The sequence below is a fragment of the Periophthalmus magnuspinnatus genome, chromosome 12 (assembly GCF_009829125.3).
Source record: "Periophthalmus magnuspinnatus isolate fPerMag1 chromosome 12, fPerMag1.2.pri, whole genome shotgun sequence".
In the NCBI taxonomy this organism is placed as follows: Eukaryota; Metazoa; Chordata; class Actinopteri; order Gobiiformes; family Gobiidae; genus Periophthalmus; species Periophthalmus magnuspinnatus.
The window spans coordinates 14,357,130-14,381,319 of record NC_047137.1 but is presented as its reverse complement, the minus strand read 5'-3'; the positions used below and the strand labels follow the sequence as shown (position 1 = coordinate 14,381,319).

Below are 24,190 nucleotides of genomic sequence, written 5' to 3'. Positions count from 1 at the left end.
GTGGACGTAGTTGAGAAGGACAGCTTTAAAGACCTCGTCAAAGTCCTTGATCCGAGCTACGTTATGCCCAGTCCTAAGCATTTCAGTCAAATTGCGTCGCTTATATGACGCGTGCGGGGCCAAATTAGAGAATGATGTTTGCAGTGTGGCGCATTAACTATTGGACTATTGGAGATTTTAATGTTTGTGGAGGAAATTATGGTACTTCTGTGACTCGCTATTGTGTCCATTCAAATTGTGAGTTAGAGCATGATTAATCTGGCAATCACATTCAGTCTCGATGACCTTCCAAACTATATCACTCCGTGTTTTCTCCTCTTTTTCACCCCCGGCGCCCGATTACCTCCCCGGGCCGGCGGAGGTGCTGTGGACGGGTGAACCGGAGGGCACCAGCAGCAGAAGTGCAAGGCCTGAGTTCTGAACCGGCCCTGAGATCAATGGGGTTTTAAGGAAGCTGAACACGTAGCTGCAGCAGGTCAATTAGACAGAGGACGCACAAACACAGATGCACACACACACACACACACAGGGACGAGCAGCGAGCGGAAAAGTAGCTGGCGTTTAAAAACAAGACTTACTTTTGGACCCTCGTCAGCTCTTTCCCTGCAGCTTCCAATGGGTCAGCAACACAGCGTCCTGGCCCAGATACGAAATGTGGGATTCACTTCTGCAGGAAAAAGATACAAAGGTGAAAATAATATTACTTTAAATGAATGCTCATGATTTAAGTCGTAGAGGTTCGTTTCAACATGGCGTAATTCAAGTTAAACTGTACAGCGAGCTAATGAAAAGTACCATTCAACCGCTTCGCAAACAACTTAACTTATGGAAATTAGTTAGAAAAATATGTCCAAATACAAGTTTAAATGTAAAAAAAGTAAACCAGATAGTCTTCAATAGATCTAAAAGAGCTAAAAAAAACAGGACAACAGCGAATCTGAACCTACAGAGAAGCGTGTGTGTCTGGAAAAACCTCAGAGAATTTTTAGACGGTATGAGATTACAGTCTATTTCAAATCTACAAACACTTTAAGACAGAAACTGGTAATAAGAGAATGTACCAATTCCAGCGTGAGAGCAGCTCAGGACCCCAGTCTGCTGTTTAACACTACTTAAAAGATAAAGACCTCAAAGTTAAAACGATTCAGAAAAGATGACATTTTGAGGGATGCACCAGTCCAGTTTTTTCAGCTCTGATACCAATTTCAATACTATGGCTTTAAGAATCTTTAAGGATACTCAATATCAACCGATACCAGCGCAAAGACTTCCATTAAACAACAAATAAAATAAGACAGAACGGATTTAAACGTGCTATGTGGCTACAGAACAGGTTTGTGTAAATAAAAATAAAAGTAAACATACAGTAATGAGACTTTCTGGGTAAACTACGACCTGTAAATAGTCTTATTACGTCAATGTATATGTTCAACCAGGATATCAACTGGACCGATATTTGGAAGCCATTTTCTAGTACTGATACTCGCTCAAATAAGTATCTAGTAGCTCCAGTAGACGTCTTTATCAGAGTAGTGTAAAGCCACATAGTAAAAAAGCTTATTATTTTGTGCTGTAGATTTAAGGGAGCAGGCCTTTTATACAGGGACAGGTATATTATGTAAATGATAATAATAAAGTTAAATAGAACGATAACAGTGTAAATTATGAGACAATATATGAAAGACTCTCCTCCCACGGTCAGTTATGTAGAACAACAACAATTTATATTTAGTTTATCACAGCCAGAATTATGTGCAGCCTCTGGACACAAGGTTTGACACTTTAAATCAGCCCTTTTGTGTTTGTTTTTGCTTTATAGTTATAATCTATGACATTGGTGGATCATTATGTTAGAATTTGCACATTTTAAATCGCAATATTCATCTAAAACGACTTAATAAACAAAACAAAAAGTCTCCTGGGTTAGCGCGGTGTCCGATGGGAGTCGTAAACGTCATCAGAACCAACCGATTAAAAACATAAAATTAGAAAATGAAGAAAGTATAGGTGAAAACGGGGGTTGATCGGCAAAATGGCGGCTTGAAAATAAGCGATAAGCGAACGAATCACTCCTAAAACAACTTCAAGAGGGTCAGTATGAAGGAAACAACTATAACGTTTTAAAAAATACACATTTAAAAGCTCTGAAAAGTCCATTTTGCAGCATAAGTATCACACTGTGTACACCACGCTGCCATCTCTACCAGCGTTTCATCCCTATGGCTCTGCTCCTGTCTGCTCCTCTAAACAGCAACTCGCTCAAATTGGAATGACATTTACGAAATCACCAAGTATTTTTATTAAAGTTGGCGTCATTTTGGCCACTGCCCTCACTAATAGCACATTCTGATGGAGGCAGTTTTGTATTGGATCAGCTCCACACAATAAACTGGTGATTCATAGTTTATTAGGCTGGTGAGAGACTGAAGAACAGTGGCCCCTCTGCTGATGCAAAATGACTCACTTTATCAAATCAAGAACTTCCACGGTGAGTTATGTAAAAGAACTGGCTGCTCCTTAACCGTTTTATAATGCTTCAGTTAGTGAGTTAGTGGATATGGGTCTTAACGACACATTTAGCCACATGGGACTACACAAAAAGATTTTAAAAAACTGTCTACGTGCTGCGCTCATCATCCACTATCTAGTATATTCACTTTTAAATGTATAGACTGGCCTGAGACATCCAACACTGCCACTTTTCCACTGATCTAATGGAGTTTCTTTCAAATGTGACACATGTAAACGTGTCAAGTCAAACCTGTTGCTAATGCTAGCAGGCAGTGTTCATATCTTGATTTAGTGCCACAATAGTGAAATAAAAATACCAGGATCACGTAGAGCGGGTTAATACGAACATTTTAAGCCTGACAGCAGCAGTTACAGAGAAAGGGGCGACAGTTTTTCAATAGAAAGTGAATTGGAGGCACAGTCGGTGGAGCTGGAAGTGCGCACATGTTCACTTCCTGTTTGGAACGCAGCGGCTAACAGGTTAGCTATGTCCATTTACATATACAGTCTAGAAGAACAATGTATTTTTGTCCCATTTTACTTTGCAAAACAAGTACCTATCTGTAAAATGGAGAACCTTGTGTTGTTGCGATATATTTATTTTCTTGCGATATCGATTATTAAGTCAGCTAATATTGCAATATCGATATTCTCATGATATTTTGTGCGTTGACACATCATTTCCCAGATCACTTCCATTCCATTCTATCAATTTAGTTGAAAGATTACAATACAAGTTGGTTTTATTTGTATTTTCAGCTTTTGTTTGACCTTTTTTTATCACAGACGATACACACGATATGCTAATTTTGCGTGTCGTCAAAACAGTCACTGCCATATCATCATTTCTCTAACATACAAACTCCAAAAGACTTGCCTCGGCTCCAGAAGACACACTTCTGCACTACTTTACGAATATGTGAGTCACCGGCGAATCTCCCTGTTTCCAAATGGCCGTGATTGACAGGTGGATTAGCCAATCAGAGACAGGCATGGTCCGTCTTTATCGGAAATGGTAAAAGGACAAAAATATCACACGGGAGCTGAAAAACATGGCGGATTTCTGCAGAATCAATGAGCGAAGCACGAAACTTGATTGACTCGGGAAATTTGATTTTATTTGTAAATCATAGAGACTCCAAGGCACCGGAGAAGCTGAAGGAAGTGTCTGGGGTGAGAAAAGTCTGGAAATTCCTGCTGCCCCTGCGACCCAGCCTTGGATAACCAAAAGAAAATGGATAAAAAATGGATAAATGGCCAAAGAACTCCTTCGTTTCACATGTGTCACTGACTGGACGATCACGTTTGACCCAGGCTTAAGACGAAACAGAGCCAGAATTTGCATAAAAAAACACAAAAGGATATCAGTGTGGATTTGCCAGGCAACCAAAAGACCCCACATGGTTTGGGAATTCCTCTTCCTGAGCTCACTGCTGTCCTTAGTTACTTTCCCACAGCCAAAATCCCAGGTGTCTTATCAACAAACATCTACGGAACAATGCGACGACACAGGACCCAATTATCCAGCTCCCCTCCATCAGACGTGCGAAGAGGCAGCGCATGACTCCACCTGTGACTTATGAGCGTGTGACGACGGTGGCTCAGTTAGTAGAGTCCACCGTTTGTCCACTGGTTTGAAGGTTGGCGGTTCGAATCTCGCTCTTGACCAGTGTCTATGTGTGAAAAGGTGAGTGTTTTCTTGATGTAAAGCGAATTAAACGTGGAAAAACGCGATATAAAAACGCAACTATTTACCAAAACACAGTGCCCTCCTCTCTAAAACTGCAGCCCCACTTGAGTTTGTGTGGTTTTTTTTCTCTTCTTTGCGTGGCTGTTGTCCAATGTTGTTCTACGTAAGGCTATTGTAATGATGAGTCCATAAGCAGCTTCATTACCTACAGAATACTGCCTTTTCAATTAGGCTCAGGAGGGATCTGATGTTGACGAAAACAAGAGGACATAAGGGAGACGGGGGGGAAAAAAGACAGCTGCCCATGTTTTTAAACGGGGGAAATGTGTGTGGTGTGAACACATGGAGCTAGAAGTGGGTGATACGCTGTCGAGAAAATATTTAATCGTAACACGTAACATATTTAGATCACCGTGTTATCTTGTATTGCTTTGAAAATGCGATAAAAAATGTCCAAAACAATCCCCAAAACTACGTATTTACATGTTTAATAAGTTTCAGTTTCGTTTCTGACACAACCGCTCCCCCTTGTGTTCTGTTAACGAAACTACAGCGCATCGCATCAGGTTTGTGAAGTCGTAGTGTATTGTTTTTTCTCATGTTTTTGTAGATTTATGTAGAATTGTTGTGTAGGAGCATGGATGATGTAAGCTGCTGGGCGGAGCATTAGATCGAACTGCAGCTAACCGTAAGGAGCGTTCGAATAAGGTCCAAGAGAGATCGCTAAATGACTCAAACACGCACGGACGACTTCTGAAACCTCTTCAAGCGTGTTTTTGATGAGGGAACAACGTTATAACATGGCAGAAAGCTCCAAAAAGTCAATTTTGAAAACCAGAATATCCTCTTTTCTCTTTAAGGACAAGCTGAATGTCAAAAGGTTGCGTTCACGTTCTAGAAATTGATTATGTCGTAGTTTTAGATGGGTTTTTAGACATAGTTTTCAGGGGTCTATTTGACTATGGATATTTTTTACAGTAATCCAATCCAAGTAACAGCAATCAAAACTTATCCATACATCCATTTTCTTCTGGGGGCAGCAGTCTAAGCAAGGACTTTCAGACTTCCCTCACCCCAGACACGACCTCCAGCTCCTCCAGTGAGATCCCAAGGCGTTCCCAGGCCAGCCGAGTGTCCTGGGTCTTCCTCGGGGGCCTCCTCCCGGTGGGACGTGCCCAGAAAACTTCCAGGAGGCATCCAAAACAAATGCCCGAGACACTTCAGCCGGCTCCTCTCGACATGTAGGAGCAGCGGGTCTACTCCGAGCTCCTCCCGTGTGACCAAACTTATCATTACTTAATAATAACGCACTGGTTTTACATAATCTCTTTCTAGAAGTTCTTTATATCAATGTGAGGCTCCCACTCTGTGCTATGGGCCACTCCGACCTCCACCAACTCTCACGCAAACGCCGCATTCATACTACGCAATATGGGTGAAGCGTCTTGCCCAAGGACACAACAACAGTCACTGCAGCGGTCTCCCATCCAAGCGCTAACCAGCCCCCGGTACTGGTTAGCTTCCGAGATCTCCTAAAATCTGTCTGGGATTGGCTCCACAAACTCGCCGTATTAATCTTACGGCTTAAAGTCCTTTCAACTGACAACAATCGCGTCTTTCGGGTTAATGGGACCACGTTCTGAAGCTGTTGTGACAAATGAATTTAACTTTTGTTTATTTATGCCGACAGAAAAAAGGCGCCAGATTTGTTTTATGCGGTTACGCCCGGTAATTACAGAGACGTTAATCAAAAAACATGAAAACATCTGCGACCTGACAGTGAAACGGGAAAGGCCGCCGTGGAGTCGAGCGGTTTCCTGGTGCGTTTTCCTTATTGCGAACGGCTCGGGCTCGGACTATAGGGAGTATTTGGTCTGTTTTTAAAGTCTTCGGTCCACTCTATACGCAGTCGTGCTCAGTTTCTAATCAGATTTGACTCTGTGGGCGGCTGATGCGGGGACAGGGGGAGAGCAGATGGTGAAACAGGCTCCATTGTGATAAGTGCCACACGTTCCTGTCAAAGAAGCTGGGAAATAAACGTTTTGTATCAGCTGTCAAGTCCACAGGATCTGGCAACGCGTGATAGTCTTAAAGGTGCACCGTCAAACCTTTTTAATGGTCTCTGCGGAGATGTTGCGTGTTTGTCCGGAGTGTTCCTCAGTATGGTCTTAAAGTTATTGGTTTAGTTCACAATTTCTGCTTCACGTTAACCGTTTTAGTTTCTATTTCTGCTGTACCTGCTGCTGCTTTTAGCTTCTTAAAAAAGTAGAAAGCCAAATCTGGGCCAAGCCAAATCATCCACCTGATCATATTTCACATGTTTCCACAATTTTGCGAGATCTTACAGCAAGACAGATCTAGATATTGTCCCATCCTTAACAGTTAAGACTTATACCATACTGTGAAACATAACCGCTTCACCAGAAAAGTTACATATTGCACTCTTTACGTCCAAGTTAGAAGGTGTTGGGATTGATTCCTGGGTCATGTTATGTCCTATATCCACCAGTTTATACAGCATTATTCATTCACTCATCAGACTCATGTAGCCGGTTCATATATTATAAGTATAATTACACAAAATGGTGCTTTTGTTTACTTGTTTTGTTCATACTGTGCATTCTTAGTCCTCCAGCCACTTCTTCTGTGTTTTTATTTCTTCTTCGTGTGACGTTTGCTTTGCCCGTTAACATAAATTCGAGATTTGCCGCTGCCTCTTCGCTTTGTAAATCCAGTATTGGTAGTTAATTCTTTATTATTCAATAGCCCTCAAGTTAGTATTTTTGCCTTTATTTACATCTGTAATTATATTTTACTTGTGTTTGTTGATATTGAGCCCTGATGTTGCTCTGTTGTTTTCATTTATTCCTAACCGTGCTGTCCATCATCTTCTCTCCTGAAGTTTGGGTTGGACCGATAAATAGCGGCACATGTTGATACTATTTTCTACTTTTGTGAACCAGATTAAACAAAAAGTGCCTCGAAAAGTTTCCGCTGCGTCCCGTGGCTCCTCAGTGCGTCACAAACTGCACAAATCAACACAATGCAGCAGTCCACATTCACTAGTGGGTGAAGTGTCTTGCCAAAGGACACAACTACAGTTTGTATAATGGTGCACAAATCTTATGAATTCATCCAACCTTGAAAGAACATCTAGAGCCCTGCGAAATGGTATCAAACTGACCTATTCATGGGTTTCAGCTGGATATTATAACATTTTGAGGACTTTTCACAATGTAAATGATGGATATTTGGTTTTAAATTGCCAATCGCTATGGCAACTGTCTAAATTTTCCATTATTACAGTATGTATAAAGGTGCACGAGTCTTACTGATTCATCCAACATTGAAAGAACATCTAGAGCTCTGCAAAGCTGTCTTCAAACTCAACTATCCATGGGTTTCAGCTAGTTTTTTGGAACATTTTGAGGATTTTTCACAGTTTAAATGACGAATACTTTGCTTTAAATTGCTAATCGCTATGGCAACTGTCTTAATTTGTCACCATTTGGCTATAGATTTACCCTGGCGTCGCCGAGTCCTTCCCTCTCTCCTTCCCGGTCCCTCGTGACGTCTGTTTACATGGTTTAACATATTAACGTTATTTATTTCCCATTCCAGGAAGTGAACTAATTTTTTTTATTTTTTATTTCACATTTAAAGAGCAAACATCTCCAAAATGTCAGCTTTGAAAATATCAAACTGAACACAAGCCAGCTCAAATGTTTTCTCTCCTGAATTTGTTTATTCTGTTGTGGTTATTAAAGCGGTAATAACGTCTGCAGCTCTAATCACGTCCACGATCCGACGGCCCTGAGTGCGGCTGCTGCTAATTCCACTGTAAATCGCAGTTTTACATTTTGAAACGGTCCCGGGGTAAACTATGAATGAACAGTTTTATCATTCAAGGCGAAATACCAGCAGCAGGTTTGATTTAGACGTGATCCGTGGTGCTGCAGTGCCCCCCGGTGGACACAGGCTTCTACTGTAACTCTTTTAAAAAACTTGTTGAAGTGAGATGTCAGAAGTTCACAGACGAGATTCTTTTTGTCGTCGGATGTTGTTTTGCAAATACGACACACAAAATCCATTCATATGTCAAGAAGAAGGGAAAAAGTGTCTTGCCAAAGGACACGAAAACAGCAACTAGGGATCAAATCAAACTATTTCCCTTTATGTTTTTGTTTTTTCTTGTAAAACTGAACAAGATTTTAAGTTTATTTATGTTACGCATGTCTTAAAATGAGTGTTTTTAAATTCACTTGCAACATTTCCACTTTTTTTTTTTAGATAACAGGTATTTGCATCTAATCAGAAAGAATTTTATTGTCCAAGAATCAGGATGCACGTGTTAGCATGCTAGTTGTTGCTTTACCGTGACAGCCAAACTCTGCTGTATTTGTGTATGTACTTGATTTAAATAAAAAATAAGAAATAGGTATCTGTACTTTACTTAAGTCAGTTTTATATTTGATACTTTTTACTTTTACTTCACTCCATTTCAGAGCAGTATTTGTACTTTCTGCTTCGCTACCTTTTGAACTGGACATTAAAAGTGAAAGTATTTTTTATTATAGTTTGAGAGTTGCAGTTTAAGCAAAAATATACAAATAAAACTGGCAGGAAAAAAAATGATTGATTCGAAATTCAGCACAAATCTGCATCAAAATCACCACATTTGAAGCTTTACAAGACTCAGAATATGTGAGAAATACTTTAAAAATGTACTTAAAGAGTAAAAAGTTAAACAGGTACTTTAATACTTTTACTCAATTTTTTCATGTGACTTTAATTTTGTATTTTTTTGCTCTTGTATCTGTACTTTTACTTAAGATCGAGTTCTTCCTGCTCCACTGGGTTTTTCCTTTTTCCGATTGGTCAAACAGCTCAAAAGATTATGTCTGTTGCACATTGAGGTTTTTAAAATACATTTTTAACCAAATAAAATGTTGAAATATTGTGACTGAAGTTGTTTATTCTTTATTCTATTTAGTTTATTTAGTCTACACCATGTAACTTTTAAGAAAACTGAAAAAGACTAAAATAAAAGCATGTGTTTTGTTTCATTTTGGTTGTTTTCATTGCACTGATGAACAGGGCCGTCAACAGAAATTTTGAGGCCCCCGGGCAGAAACCGTGACATGGGGCCCCCCTCTAATATAAATGAACAGGCAGGGAGAGGACAAGAAACTTAGGAAAACGTAACATCCTTAAGCCTTGTTTCCACTGGTGATCTTTGGAGCGGATCGGTGTGGGCCGCGAGTGTCTAAAGTGAACCGTACTGTGCCGTCTGAGGGGTCCGTAGTGGGCCCGGGACGGTGCTATCTCCCAGAGGGGGCCAGCACGGTACAGATCACTTTAGCACAAGAAGCAAAATGATTGGGCAAGAGAGAACGCAGACTCGATGGGAAAAAGCAGATATAAACCAAACGCTGACTAGATGCAGTATTTCCAGTTATGGCAACTTTATATTTGATACGTTGATCCGATACGAGTCGCAAAACAAAACACGAACACAACAGCTAGTTCCTGTTTCGATGCGCGGCATTCACGGATAAATATAAAGAGTCTAACATGAGCCAGACCCGCTGCATTACATAAAGAGAGGTTGAAACACGACGCAGAGAAATGAAATAAATGCAGAAAAAGGTGACGATAAACCAGAAGCAGTGTAGTGTTTACGCTAGCTTTAGCTTTAGCTTTAGCCACGTCTCACAGCGCCACAAACTAAACATCTTTTTGTGAATTTATGAAATCAGCGGTTTGATTAAGAGTAGAATTTAAATATGATTTTGATTTTATTACTTAAGAACATTTTTGTAATGTTTGGGTGAGTCTCTGTGTCCAGGCTTGCATCTCCACAAACCAGGGCCTGCTCCTGCTTGTTTCCATGGAAAAGTTGTTCTTTCAGCTATAATATTCCACAGTATGGCATTAGATTTCTCCAGCTCCAAGGAGAACGTTCCAACACATGGGTTTAACTTTTCCAAGGAACGATGCAGGTGACATGGCTCCTCCAAAATGTTACATACTGCAGCATTAAAGAGCTTTTGGCCTGTGTTTCTGTATAGTTCAGATTATGATTATGATTATTTCACGAGTAGTGAGATCACTGTATTTTCCGGACTAGAAATGACACTTTTTTTCATAGTTTGTCCGGGGGTGCGACTTATATGTGAAATTATTCAAATGTATAATTTCAACTTCTTCGTTATTGACAATTCCACGAGGGAACTCTAGGCTCGTACTAGTATCTACTACGCGGCATTTCATCTGCCCCCGGGATTGGCGAAGTTGTTCAGAAGCGACACCGAGGATGAAGAATTCAGTGGATTTATTGATTTGGAGTGAGATCCAGAGTAAACTTGTTGCTTGTTTTTTCTGCTTTATTTATCTGATTAACTGTTAATATCTTACGTCACATGTGTCAAACTCAAGGCCCGGGGGCCAAATGTGGCCCTCCACATCATGTCATGTGGCCCTCGACAGGGTAAACTTAAGGTATGATGGTCTTAAAATGTCATTTTATCAGGAGATACACAGTTACACAGCCATATTTTTACATCTAGGCAAATGCATATGTAATATTTGTAACTTGAACAAGTAATAAATACAGAAACAGTTAATTAACAAGTAAAAAAAAATAGTTAGATTTATTTTACATCCGGCCCTTTGAAGGCAGCTAATTTGTTAATGTGGCCCCCGGTGAAAATATGTCTGACACCCCTGTCTTACGTTAACGAACCAGACACATGTTCAGTTCTGTCTGTGCTTCATGTTGCTGAATAAATGTGTTATGTAACGGTTGATTACACATGTTACTTGTTTGACCAATAGATGACGGTGGTGTGTTTGTAATACCTGTAAGAAAATTTACTTCACTCATTTTCTTGTATACATGTCATATTTAATTTTCTCTTATTTATTTCCCCTTCATTTATAAAACCATAAAGGTGATCATTTTTCATTTGGAACACGATTATAAATGTTTAGTTTATCATAAGTTTAGTTAAAGGTCACGAAAACTACTTCCTGTTTTCCAGTTCAGCTTTTTACGCTAATGCTAAGTCTTACCCAACAGAGCATTATTTAAGAAACAATTGAGAAGTAAAATATAAAGTTTTGTGTTCACGGGTTTGTTTACTCACAGACCTTATATAGAACGACTTATATATGTTTTTTTCTTCATTATTACGCATGTTTTCAGTGTTGCTGTAGAATAAGTTATACTCCAGAGCGACGTATAGTCCGGAAAATACAGTAATAGTTTCAGCCCGACTTCAAAAGATCCTTTACAGAAGTAGTGAGGCGTGTTTTTAGCTGTCAGCAGGTGTCAAAGTTGAAGACAGAAAACAGTGGAGGTCAATGTCTGTTAAACACATCCTCTGCTTCAGCTTTGATTCTGATGAACAGTGACATTCAGTGAGATATAAACAAACTGCTGTCGTCACTCTCATGTTCACCACCAGGGGGCGCAGGAGTAACCGGGACACCTGCAGGAAGAGCTACAACGATGTAATGCTCAGTCGTTCAGGTATGAGCCGTAGTAAAAGAACAATTCAATCTGTCAACTGGACAAAAAGTTGCAGGGAAGGGAAATAATGGAGATCCTCCCACCAGAAAAGTTACAGTGCGTCTTAAAACGAGAACATCCAGATTCTGTTAACACTTGCCAAAAATGTGCTTTCAAATGTTACGATGCAAAGTGACCGACATGAGACAAAACTTTAACACTGCAGCAGAGGTACACAGAGTACTAAAGCTCACAGATAACAGCAGATAACATTTAGAGGAGTCTACTGTTACTTTAAAGCAGCAGTGGTGGAAGAATTACTCAAATTTGTGCAGATACCGGAGCAAAAAATACTCAAATAAAAGTAAATGTATCACATGAAAAAATCTAAATCTAAAAGTATTATAGTACCTGTTTAAAAATATACTTAAAAGAGTAAAAAGTAAAAGTATTTCATGCAGATTTTGAGGTTTTATAAAGATTCAAATGTAGTGATTCTGATACAGATTTGTGCTGAATTTTGTTCAACAGAAACAACTGAATGAATGCTTTTTTTGCTAGCTGTTTTTATTTGTATGTTTTTGTTTGCTCAATTTATGAACACGTTAAAAATAAATTAACTCTGAGACTTTACAGCAGGTCTTAGACAATAATAACAAATACTTTTACTTTTCAGTCCAGTTAAAAAATGTAGTGGAGTAGAAAGTACAGATACTGCTCTCAAATGTAGTGAAGTAAAAGTAAAAAGTATCAAAAAATGTACTTAAGTATAAATACAGATACCACTACATTTTTACTTAAGTACAGTGCTTTACTACTTTTACTTTATTACATTCTACCACTGCTTTAAAATCAGATTACTTAAGCAAACAGTGGTGACCTGGATAATGAACAGGGTAATAAGAGTAGATCGTGACATAAGGTACAAAAATGCAGATATTCAAATTATTTAAAATCACCAGTGTAAACATAAGCCACAAAACGCTCCACTGCAGTTTCGCTTCCACTTTAAACTGTACATATCTGATTAACTGCACTACCTGACTTTGTACACAAGAGGGCGACATTTAGCAGGTTTAGTGTCATGTTTACGCGCTGTGGGAAATACAAACATCAATTTAACAAAAAGGTTGAATAAAGTTGTAAACTAACTTATAAATATAATGTGATAAATATAATGTGAAGTTTTACACAAGATTAAGCTCATGAGGCTCAAATAGCTCTACATTAGGATCTTTTGGTTCAGTTTTTTTTTAGCCTACACGAAATACACTTCGCACTTCCACGTTTAAACTTTAAATCTGCTTAATCACACAGCTACAATTTTGGATTTTTTGATGTTTTGCTTCGTCTAACATTGCTCTACTTGCGTTTACTTTGCAGGAGTTCATTTTGACTTGCATTTATTTTTTGGGAGTTCATTTTTTTACTTACTCCACTGAATTTGACGCACATGTCTTCGCAGAGCCGGGTCCGTGAAGCCGTCTCCGTGCAGTTCGGTGCAGCCTGCAGTGTTCGGAGCATCGCAGTGGGCGCTGTTGTAGTGTCTCCGTCCTCCATTTGTGCTGGATCATCTGTACACGGCGCAGGCCCGGAGTAGCGCAGCCGCTCTGAGGTTAGTGCCCTACCGCGCAATCTCCATATATTTCAGCCCTGGCGCAGCCGCATCATTGCACCCGGCAGCACTGGAGAACGAGAGGCTGTTTAGATGCTGTCTGGAGCACGTTTTCAGCTTGTATTATTACGATTTGATGAACAATTTGCACATTAGGCGCGCATTGATATCACGCAGAGTGGCACGCGATGAGACGCAGCGGCCGAGGCCTGTTAACGGCTGTTTTGTTTAACATTGCGCGGGTTTCGTGCTAACTGCTGCTGTGTTTTCAATCATTACAGCTCCATTATGTATCCAATTGCGATTTCGAGCACGACATGACTATTTACGCCGATTTCAGCTTCTATCTGAGCTGTTGTCATTTTATTTTGCGTTGGTTTGACCGCGAACTGGTTAGCTGGCTAGCAGGTTAGCTAAATGTAGGGCAGTGTTAGCCTAGCTCACTGTTAGCCTAGCACAGATGCAACCCACTAACAGGATAAGACACAGCTCTGTCCTGCACATAAACACAGCACAATGCTTCATTTTAAGCAACAAAATACTAAATTTATTATGATTTTAGCATTTGCATTAATGTGATGTTGTTTTTAGAGGGAAGAACTGATCTGATGTGTTATATATGGAATGATCAGATACAGTTAGTTTACAGCATCATAGCCTATTTACTTTAGACATTTCTTTGTGTTTGTGTTGAATATCTGCATACATATTGGTATAAATGATAAAAAATACCCCTTTATGAATGTGTACCCTAGTTCATACATATCTCCCTGTCACTGTCTTTTGCAATATTAAACATGTGTGCACCACCTAGCTCCATTCAGTAAAAATATAATAAAAACCATGAGTTGAAGTGTCACATAAGCAGAATAAATGTAACACATGTGATTATATCAGTGTATTTTTATGGAATTATTAAGAATAAGTCAATGGAAAATTGGCAAGAATCTACATAACCAGTCAAAACTTTGGACACACCCTCTCATTCAATGTTTTGTTTTGTTTTTTAACTACTTTACATTTTATATACACACAGAAGACAACAAATATATGAAATAAGATGTATGGAATTATGTTGTAAAGAAAAAACGTTCATAAATACTATATATATTTTTTTCAAATTTATTTTATATGCAAATCCTCAAAGTATCCACCCTTTGTTTTGTCGAAAATATTTAGTTGAGTTTTTTTTTTCCTCTGCTGCATAATTCTATATATCTTGCTTCATATATATCATATGTAGAAAGTAGTAAAAATAAAAAAAATTTAATAAAAAATAAAAATAAATGAGATGGTGTGTCCAAATTTTTCACTTGTCATTAATGCTTAAACAAGTACTAATTTCTACATTTTATACATATGGGAGACGTCAAATATATGAGGCAAGATATATGGAATTATAATTAGTAAAGAAAATAAGTTAAATGGCTACACATTTTTTTTCGACAAAGAATTCGATTCGATTTGAATATAAAATAAATTTGAAAAAAAAAGTATAGTATTTATTCACTTTTTTTTCTTTACTACATAATTCCATACATCTTATTTCATATATGACTTTTACCTTTTTTTCTTTGTTACATAATTTTAATATTTCATATATCTTGCTTCATATGTCTCCTGTGAAGCCTGTTTGTACATAAGTAATAAAAATAAAGGAAAACAAAATAATTGAATGAGAGAGTGTGTCCAAACTTTTAACCGGTAGTTTGTATTAAAAGTCTTAAGTAAACTGGATATTATTAATATAACAGATATGCTCTCTTTTTGCCCTGTCAGTTTTCATATAATTAAATAAATAAGTGATTTATTATTTTTTTCCCATACACAGTCTCACACTTGGTTCACTTTTATTAGTACAATGTTTCGGTCCCTCTGATGTCCCTCGGACCAAAACGTTCTGCCCCTCGGACCAAAACATTGTACTGATAAAAGTGACCCAAGAGTGAGACAGTGTGTGTGGAGTCTTCTTAAAACCTTTCAGTCAAAGTCGACACAGAAACAAGTACAGATTTAAACATTTTCCTTCTTCATTTTCATGCACACAATGACCTGCATACATGTTCTTTCAATCCACACCAGGAAGTTACAGTTTTATAATATTTTTTCCTGTATAATTTTACATTTCCACGATGTCTGATCAGCTCCGTGTGCTCTCCGCTCCCTCCTCAGTCACCTTCTTTTGCTTTGAGCCGTGATCGACCTGGTTTGCTGTTATGGAGGAGCACACGGTTCACCAGACGGAGCACATGACCACTATCGAGGCCAGTGCGGTCAGCCAGGTCCAGCAGGTGTGGATAAAGAGATTTTTTCATTCAAACCATTCACACAGTGCTTTCCATTGATACTGGCACGTCTGATGAAACCTATGGTGATGTAGGTCACTTTATGTTCACTTTAAGTTTACTTTATTTTATGAGAATTTTGTACCAAGATATAACACATTTAATTCATGTTCTAATACGGTTACCTCTTCAAAAACAAAAATAAGTCTTTCATTATACTATATTTTCTGTTTGTGAATTTTAAAGGTGCACTATAGAATGTTCCCTGTGGCATTTCTCCATGGACACATTATTTGTTTGCCTGGAATGTTCCACAATATGGCATTAAACTGATCTACGTTGCATTAATTCAATGATGGGTGTTTTTACTGCACAAAAATCTCTTGAAAAAACATGTATTCTTGGAGAGGTTGTCTCTCAGTCTCCACAGATCTGACTTGTAACTTGGTCCAGTTGTGTCAACTGCTGTCTCCATGGAGATAAATAAGTTCAAAACGCCCATATTACGCTGTTTTCTGATCTATGTTATAATGTTGTTTCCTCATCACACATGTTTAACACACAAACTCTGCATATTTAGGTTGTGTGCGTCTCTCTAACAGAAAACACTCTGTTCCACCTTGTGATGTCATCATGTGGTGATACAGGAAGTGCTCCACTGTGTTTTAAAACTCCACGCACCTTCACTAGAATCATTTGGATACTTTCAGCCACAGAATTGCCCAATCTCTACTGAACTAAAGGTCAAGTTCAACTGTTAACTTGAAAACTACCACTTCATGACATCACAAGGTGGAACAGAGCGTTTTGACTTTTGGAGATGTAGACAGACTAATAATAAAGAGTTACTCAAACATGTGTGAATGAAACAAAACACAACTCCAGGTCTGTTTTTGAGCAATAACATCAATGGAGACAAGCAGGTGAAATGTTACATAGTGCCCCTTTAAAGGACACCAGTGAGTAGGATTTTACACAGTTTCATTTTCTTATCTGAGCTTCTTCTAGACTTATTATATGTTTGAAGTACAGATTCGTTTCGGTTTATTTGCTCATCACATTTGTCGCTCGTGCCAGTGTTAGCGGAGAGCACTGTATTTGACCATTTCATTTATTTGTTTCTAAATCTTGAAGTCATTATTTCCTGAGTTTGTCCAGGTGCACGTGGCCACATACACAGAGGCGTCCATGCTGAGCGCAGACGAAGACTCCACGTCGTCCCCCGATGACGACCCGTACGACGACACGGACATCCTCAACTCGGCGGGGACTGATGAGGTCACGGCACATTTGGCTGCGGCAGGTACAGTCACATGACCACTTTAATACATCAGTACTGTTGCCGTATTATGACTGAAGTAAGTTTACTGACAGTACCTTAGACTGTATAGGTTTTGTCTTTCTTATATACACACGGTAATGTTTGCATAATAATCATTTGATCACAGTTACAAAAGGAGTGAACTTAACTTTAAATTTGACCCTTACAAAGAGGAATTTTTACTCTGTATATTGTTGTATGTGTTATTAAAATCCCTGTAATAAGTGTCATTATTAGCACTGCAAGAGAGTAAACAATGAACACTACTTTTAGTACTATTGACTCTGTGTAGAACAAATAATCCACTAGAGTAAAATTCTGAAAACGCTGCTCAGTGTCATCAACTTCCTCTAAAAGTGTGAAATTGACACTGAATATTTTTACTCTGAAGCTAGAGTAAGTCTTGCTCTGTACAGATAAGGACCATATACACTCAAAGTAAAATATTACTCTTTAAACATTAACTTAACACTTGAAAATTGAGCTGGCCAATATATATCTGGAAAAGAATAAGCAGGATTCTTCAAAAAGCTTTTCAAAAACACATGCTCAATTGTAGATGGGGTGTTTTTTGTTTTTGTTTTGCTGCATGTCCTGTATTTGTTATAATTATTTTGAAGTAAGCCTGTCACGATAACACATTTTTAAGCACGGCATACCACTACAGAGAAATATAACGATAAACGATAATACTGAAACTACTTAATACCACTGACAAAATAACCCTAAAGCAGGATCATCCCCGTGAACCATTTTGTAAATAGACAGATGGCAGAATGAAGCAAGAATAATCCATAGAAGTGACTTATTCAACCCTCTACAGCTCAAGTCTTATTGTAATACAGCAAAAGTAACAGTAAATCTCCTCATTATTGCAAAGAAAATGTAGACAAATGTACACCGATAAATATTGAGCCCAAAAACATGTCGTTCCAGGTTTCATATGTTGAACAAAAAGTTGATTCTGTGATTATTGTGACATTATTTTGACGTGCGTGTGTTTTTCTGTCTATTAAGTATTTCAATCCCAAATGGACAAACCACAAACTCTACTTATTCAACAATCTGTCCTGCTAGTTTTAATGGCTTCATCACTTATTCAATTACCTTTCTCAAATCTTGATGTAATACACGCGCCCGACCAGCAGATGGCACCATTTCATTATTTGTGTTGCCTGTTCCTGTTGGGAGTTCTTTGCTGCTGAAGTTTTTATCAATAAAGCACTACCCCTGTCGTGATAATTACAATATCAACTTATTTTTCAGTATATGATAGATGGAACAGTATTTTTGAGGGTCAGTATTTATCATTGGGACTTTTTCTTTGCAGTAGTGGAATATTTTTGATTATTTTTTTGCAATATGATAAGATTTGAGCTGTAGAAAGTTGAATGAATAACTTCTATGACTCATTATAGATTGAAACTAATTACTTTAGTGTTGGATTCTGGCATTTATTTATTTCAACTCATGTTTTTCTTTTAATATTTGTATTTTAGAATAGTTTTTTGTGGATAAAGCAGTTTTCATACATTGCATTAGTCCAAAATGATCAGAAACATGTTATTTTATCTTCAAAAACACATTATAATTTCAAATATATTTCTCTCTTTAGGACCTGTTGGCATGGCGGCCGCAGCAGCTGTAGCTACTGGAAAGAAAAGAAAAAGACCACATATTTTTGAATCTAATCCATCGATTCGCAAGAGACAGCAAACTCGGCTACTACGGTAACAAAATAAGAGATAATATTACATTGCATTAGGATTTTAATGTCATTTTTATGCATATTTTTTACTCTAATTGTGTTTTTCAGAAAGCTGCGGGCCACACTTGACGAGTACACCACCAGAGTGGGACAGCAGGCCATCGTGCTGTGTATTTCTCCCTCCAAACCAAACCCAGTGTTCAAGGTGTTTGGAGCTGCTCCTCTTGAGAATGTGGTCAGTCTTTTGTCTTGTAATTTTATCTGCTCATGTTTAAGTTGGTTCTACATACAATGTTTAAATCACTAATTAGAGATGAGCATATTGTAACGTCTGTACATATTTAAATCAGAGCTGTTCTGCAAAATGGACTTTTCAGAGATTTGATCCATTTTATAGTTGTTTCCTTCTCTTTGACCCTCTCAAAGTTGCTTTTGGAGCGTTTCATGTTTGAGTAATCTTTAATCGCTTATTTTCAAGACACCATTTGTATTTTCTTAATCGATCATGCACGTCACTTTAGTACAAATGAAAACAAAAACGGCTGCTCGCTAGCCATAGGATCGGCCAACAGTGTGCGGCGTTTTGTCGTGATGACGTTTACGGCCGACGTCAGCTCCCATCGGACACCGCGGTTTTCTCACGCGGAAATCAGCGGGCTTCATTCTTTTATTAAGTCGTTTTAGATGAATATTGAGATTTAAAATGTGTAATTCATAATGTAATGATCCACGAGTGTTGTAGATTATAACTACAGAGCAGACAAAAGCAAAATAGGTCGGTTTTCAGAATCAGAGACTTTTACTGCCATTGTCAGTGAACACAGCTCACAAACTAAGAACTTACTTCAGTGATAAAGTGCAACATAAAACACTGAATAAATACAAATAAGGGCTTAAAAATAAAATACTTTGTTTTTTTCTTTCTTTTAACTATATTGCTTAGGTTTCTTTATCATTAACTATATTCCTGTAAATATCCTTTTGGCTGTACATTAAAATAGTCAAATCATGTCATCTACTAGACAGAGTGAAGTTCTTTAATTTTTACATTTACTATCTGTTGTCCTGTTGTCATTTATCCCATCTTTCTGATCATGCCGATTTTTTACATTTTATTTTATTTGTTCAGCCCATGAATATCTTTTCTTCCGTGTCCAGGTGAGAAAGTACAAAGGCATGATGCTGGAGGACCTGGAGAACGCGCTGGCCGAGCACGCTCCATCGGGGGGCGAGCTGGCGTCCGACCTCCCTCCTCTGACAATCGACGGCATCCCTGTGTCTGTGGACAAGATGACTCAGGTAAAAAAACACAAACTGCGCCATTTACTCATCAGCAGGTCTGTCCTTGTAACTCACACACGGTCCACCAGAGGGCGCTAGTCAGCAACACTTTCTAACACTACAGTTTTATCCAGTGCAGTGAGTGAGTGAGGACAATATTATAAGACAGTGCAGTTTCTGTGATGAACTAGGGAAGCTGTGGCACAGTGTTTCAACCAGTTACCCATCAACCTCAGGGTAACTGGTTCAAACCTCTTTTTAATGCGTTCCGTTGTCGTTTGCATCTAAAAAGTCAGTCTTGTGCTTTTTTCTTTTTGCCCATCATCTGATAAAACATGAAATGTCCATAAATAAATAATGGAAAGACGTGACCCTCATAGTTATAGTCAAATCAACAATTTTGGGAAGAATCAAGAGCAGTTTGTCGTCTAAACCCACAAATAAAAAAGAAGAAATCAAGTTATTTCAGGTTTATTTCTATGGCACATTTAAAACAACTTGAGCTGACCAAAGTGCTTCACATAAAAGTCAGCAAAAAACAAATATACAGATGACAAGATACAAAAAAAATAATAAAACACCAAGATTTCCTGTGTAGCTAGTGTTAAATGCCAGACTGAAGAGGTGAAAGTTAATAGAATTTTTATATTAATTCCGCCTGGACTTTTTTCTACTTATTACGCTTAAATCCCTAAATCTCATTTTTAGTGAGATATGCTTCAGCTTTGACTTGGGAACTGTCCAAAATCAACAAATGTTCAAAATCCAGGCGAGATTTGAAGTCGCGTTTCCGTTGTGCAGAACGTTTTCCCACTTATAATGAGAGTTTATCAGACAGAGGCCAAAACTGCAGAGCCTCAGCTTCACCCAGCCATTTGTCTGTACTCCAAAGGCTCTAGAAACAGCTTCAGTTTGAATTGGGGCTCATTTGATTACAGCCAGAACTGTAAGGGGTTAAAAAGTCACTTCTAATAGTTATTGTGTTACCTGGAAGATCCCACTGTATGGCATTAAACTCTATCTCTCATGCATTTGCACATTTGCGTTTCCTTTTGTATTCTTATTGTAAACAGGGTCACCTCTCCACATGTCTCTTCTTTAACTTGGACATACAGTGGAACTTTCCAGGTAAAGCAATAACATCTCCATGGCGACAAGAAGGTGGAAAAAACACACACCACAAAAAAAAAAAACAGGAACTTGCTGCATTTACCATTTGTGATACTTGAACCTCTACCCAGACACTTTGAGACATGTTTTTTTTAATGGCTGCTCAGGTATTTTGCCTATAATTTAAATAATTGTATTTATTTATTAATTTAAACTAGGGGTGTCAAACTTAATTTCACCAAGGGCTAATTTGCATAGATGTAAAAAAAAAAAAATGACTGTGTAACTGCCTTTTTTACCGATAGACTGACATTTTAAGACAGTCATACATTTTAATTTACCTTGTCGCGGCCACATAAAATGACATGGCGGGCCAGATTTCGCCCCTGGGCCTTGAGTTTGACACATGTGATTTAAACGATTACTTATATATGGTCAAAATGAACATGTGCCGACCCATTATATTTTATTTGTAATGTTTGGTCACTTTAGTTTAAAATGGCCTTATTATGATATTTTTTGATCTATGTTATAATGTTATTTCCTCATCAAAAACATAAAACAGCGTTCTTCTCTCAAACAGAAAACACTCCGTACAGCTTTACTAGAATCATTTGGATGATTTCAGCCTTGGAATTGCCAATCTCTACTGAACTAAAGATAACGGCTCACTTGAAAACTACCACTTCATGACATCACGAGGTGGAACAGAGCATTTTGAGGTTTGGAGATGTAGACAGACTAATAATTACTGAAACAAAACACAACTCCAGGTATGTTTTTCAGGAGGTAACAGCCCACAAGAAAACATTTAGTGCAGATTAGAAAAGTGGCTTTGCTTTGAGTGGCAGAACAATATTTTTCTAATTACTCAACCCTAATATAAATCTCCTGGTATCACTAACGCAGATCAGCTGTATGTTCCTTGTGAAGCATTAATTGTGTGGTAAATGCATGTGCGTGCTGTGTCGGCTCCTTGTGTTTGGCTTTTTCATGGCAACCGCTGCTCCTCTGGTCTCCTCTGGACTCGGGGGAGAAGGGCTTGTTTACTCGGCCCCGCTGTACCCGCTGACGCACTCACTCCCATCGTTGCAGAAGACATGGTAGTATGAACGTGGTCTACTGAGAGAGCCGCGCAGGTCCGCAGCCAATCACGGCCCCGGGAGAGTCCTGGGAGGGCAGGTGGAAGATGGTGCTTGTTTTTCAGAGGGTTGAATTGGATTATTGTGAGGAGATTGCTGTCTTACGAGCGGCGGTGTCTATCCTGAGATGGTACTTTGAAAACAACTGTTACGTCGCTATTGACAACGCGTGAACTTGTGTTGTCCATCTTTATTGTTATAACGAATGATCCAATGAGGTTACTGCGGACGGTGTCAAAGGGACATAAGGCTTTTGTTTTAGTTCAGTAATGTCCTGCATTTTTGTTTGATACACGACATCTTTAACACAGCCCCAAAGAAAGAAATCCAGAGGTGTGAGATCTGGAGAACATGGTAGAACTGGTCCATCCCTTCAGTCCAACGCTCTGAAAATGTTTGACTGAGGAACCAATGAACATGTAGACCCCAAGGTGATTAAAAACTTTATAACCACTGAGTACAATAAAACACATCTAATTAATATATCCTATCAGTTGCCTTTGTAATTAAATTTTTCCCCGCCTTATATTTTTCCTTGCATTGATAGATCGCAATTATCAGTTACCATTGAAATAATACAGTGTCTTATATATTTTTGAGAGTTTATTTCAAATTATTCTACTAAAGCCCGCCACACATGACAGGATTTTTCATTTGTAAAAAGTGCAGACCACAGAAATGAGGAGAATCGTATGACGTTTCAAATCTCTGAGCACAAAGACTGCAGCGAAGAGACCGCACACCACAAGCTAAAAAAAAAACAAGCTAACTAAACTAGCACCTCCGTCAGCTGTTTCCTGTTTACAGTAAAATGAATAATATGGATGAGAATGCTGCAGTTTAACTTTACAACTTTGAGTAATAAAGTCACAATTATTTTTGAGTTTGTATCTTGCGCTTCTGTGTCAGTCACTCCAGCACTTTGTTTTACTGGTTGTTGCCGTGGTTACGATCAAAATCACATACAAATATCCAAAGTGGGGTCACGCCTCCCTGAAGTTGGGCAGAAGGAAAGCGGGAAAATGATCCTGTAGTGTGTGGCCGGCTTCAGAAGACAAGATTAATATTTTTGAGAATATAGCAGTTATCAATTGGGTTAAACTTTAAATATGGGCAAACGTATCCCACTGGCAGCAAAGACAAGTTAAATACAATACTGTGGAATATTTCAGGCAAAGTAATAATATCGCCATGGAGACAAGCAGGTGGAGGACCCTATACGACCCTAAGTTTTTCATAAATGTACAAAAGCAAGATGCAAAACAAAACACTAGATATTTTAATGTTGTTTTTAGTGAATATAGAGGTTTCAAGACAATAAAAGTGTGGAATAAAACCCTTTCAGTCACATGCACAGATAAACAGAACAGTTTTGAGCCTGGATTTAAGTAGATGCCTGTCTCACATCTTCAGGAAGAATGTTTCAGGTTTTAACTGCACAAAACTGTAACGCTGATTCTCCATGTTTAGTCCTGACTCTGGCACCAGCAGGAGGCCGGTCCATGAAGTCCTCAGAGTGTGAAATGGTTCATGTGGCTCTAACATGTGGGAGATGTACTTTGGTGCTGGTCCATGGAGAGACTTGTCACAAAAAGAGCTGCCTTGAAGTCTATTGTCTGGTTCTAGTCAGGACTCGAGGCAGCAGCATTCTGGATGTGTGTTAACAGTTAATACCCCATAGAAGTTAAAACCCCCCTTTTTAAATATTCCAGTAAATAACTCATCATTTTTATTCAGCCAAATAGTACAGTGCCGTTTATATCGTCTGCAGCAGGTGATCTGTCGGGGGTCTGTCCTGAGCTCATAATTACCACAGCCTCGTCAGGCCTGGAACAGCTCGGCTTGGCTCTCCTCCTCCTGCCCGCTGATTGGACGGGAGCTTGAGGATTAGTATTTGGGGCTAGAGTGGTGGGCGTGAGGACAACATGCCACTTAACTCACTCACTGCTGTAATTAGGCCATCTGTCTGAGCCCATGTGCATCCATGTACAGGTGCCTCACACGGACAGGACTG

General features: G+C 38.7%; 1 protein-coding gene across 3 annotated transcripts in view; it reads left to right on the top strand.

Moving 5' to 3' along the window:
* The first annotated feature begins 13,183 nt into the window (after positions 1–13,183).
* The window catches only part of nrf1 (nuclear respiratory factor 1), a 31,746-nt gene continuing 20,739 nt past the window's right edge, over positions 13,184–24,190 (top strand). The window contains exons 1-6 of one of the 3 annotated variants that reach the window (XM_033976309.2): positions 13,184–13,329; positions 15,502–15,620; positions 16,773–16,917; positions 18,551–18,665; positions 18,752–18,878; positions 19,802–19,942. In XM_033976309.2, coding sequence (XP_033832200.1) covers positions 15,546–15,620; positions 16,773–16,917; positions 18,551–18,665; positions 18,752–18,878; positions 19,802–19,942 — 603 coding nt within the window. In that variant the 5' untranslated portion in view covers positions 13,184–13,329; positions 15,502–15,545. Of the gene's footprint in view, positions 13,330–15,501; positions 15,621–16,748; positions 16,918–18,550; positions 18,666–18,751; positions 18,879–19,801; positions 19,943–24,190 lie in introns of all 3 variants that reach the window. The other 2 variants (XM_033976308.2, XM_055225758.1) reach the window with 2 other exon arrangements.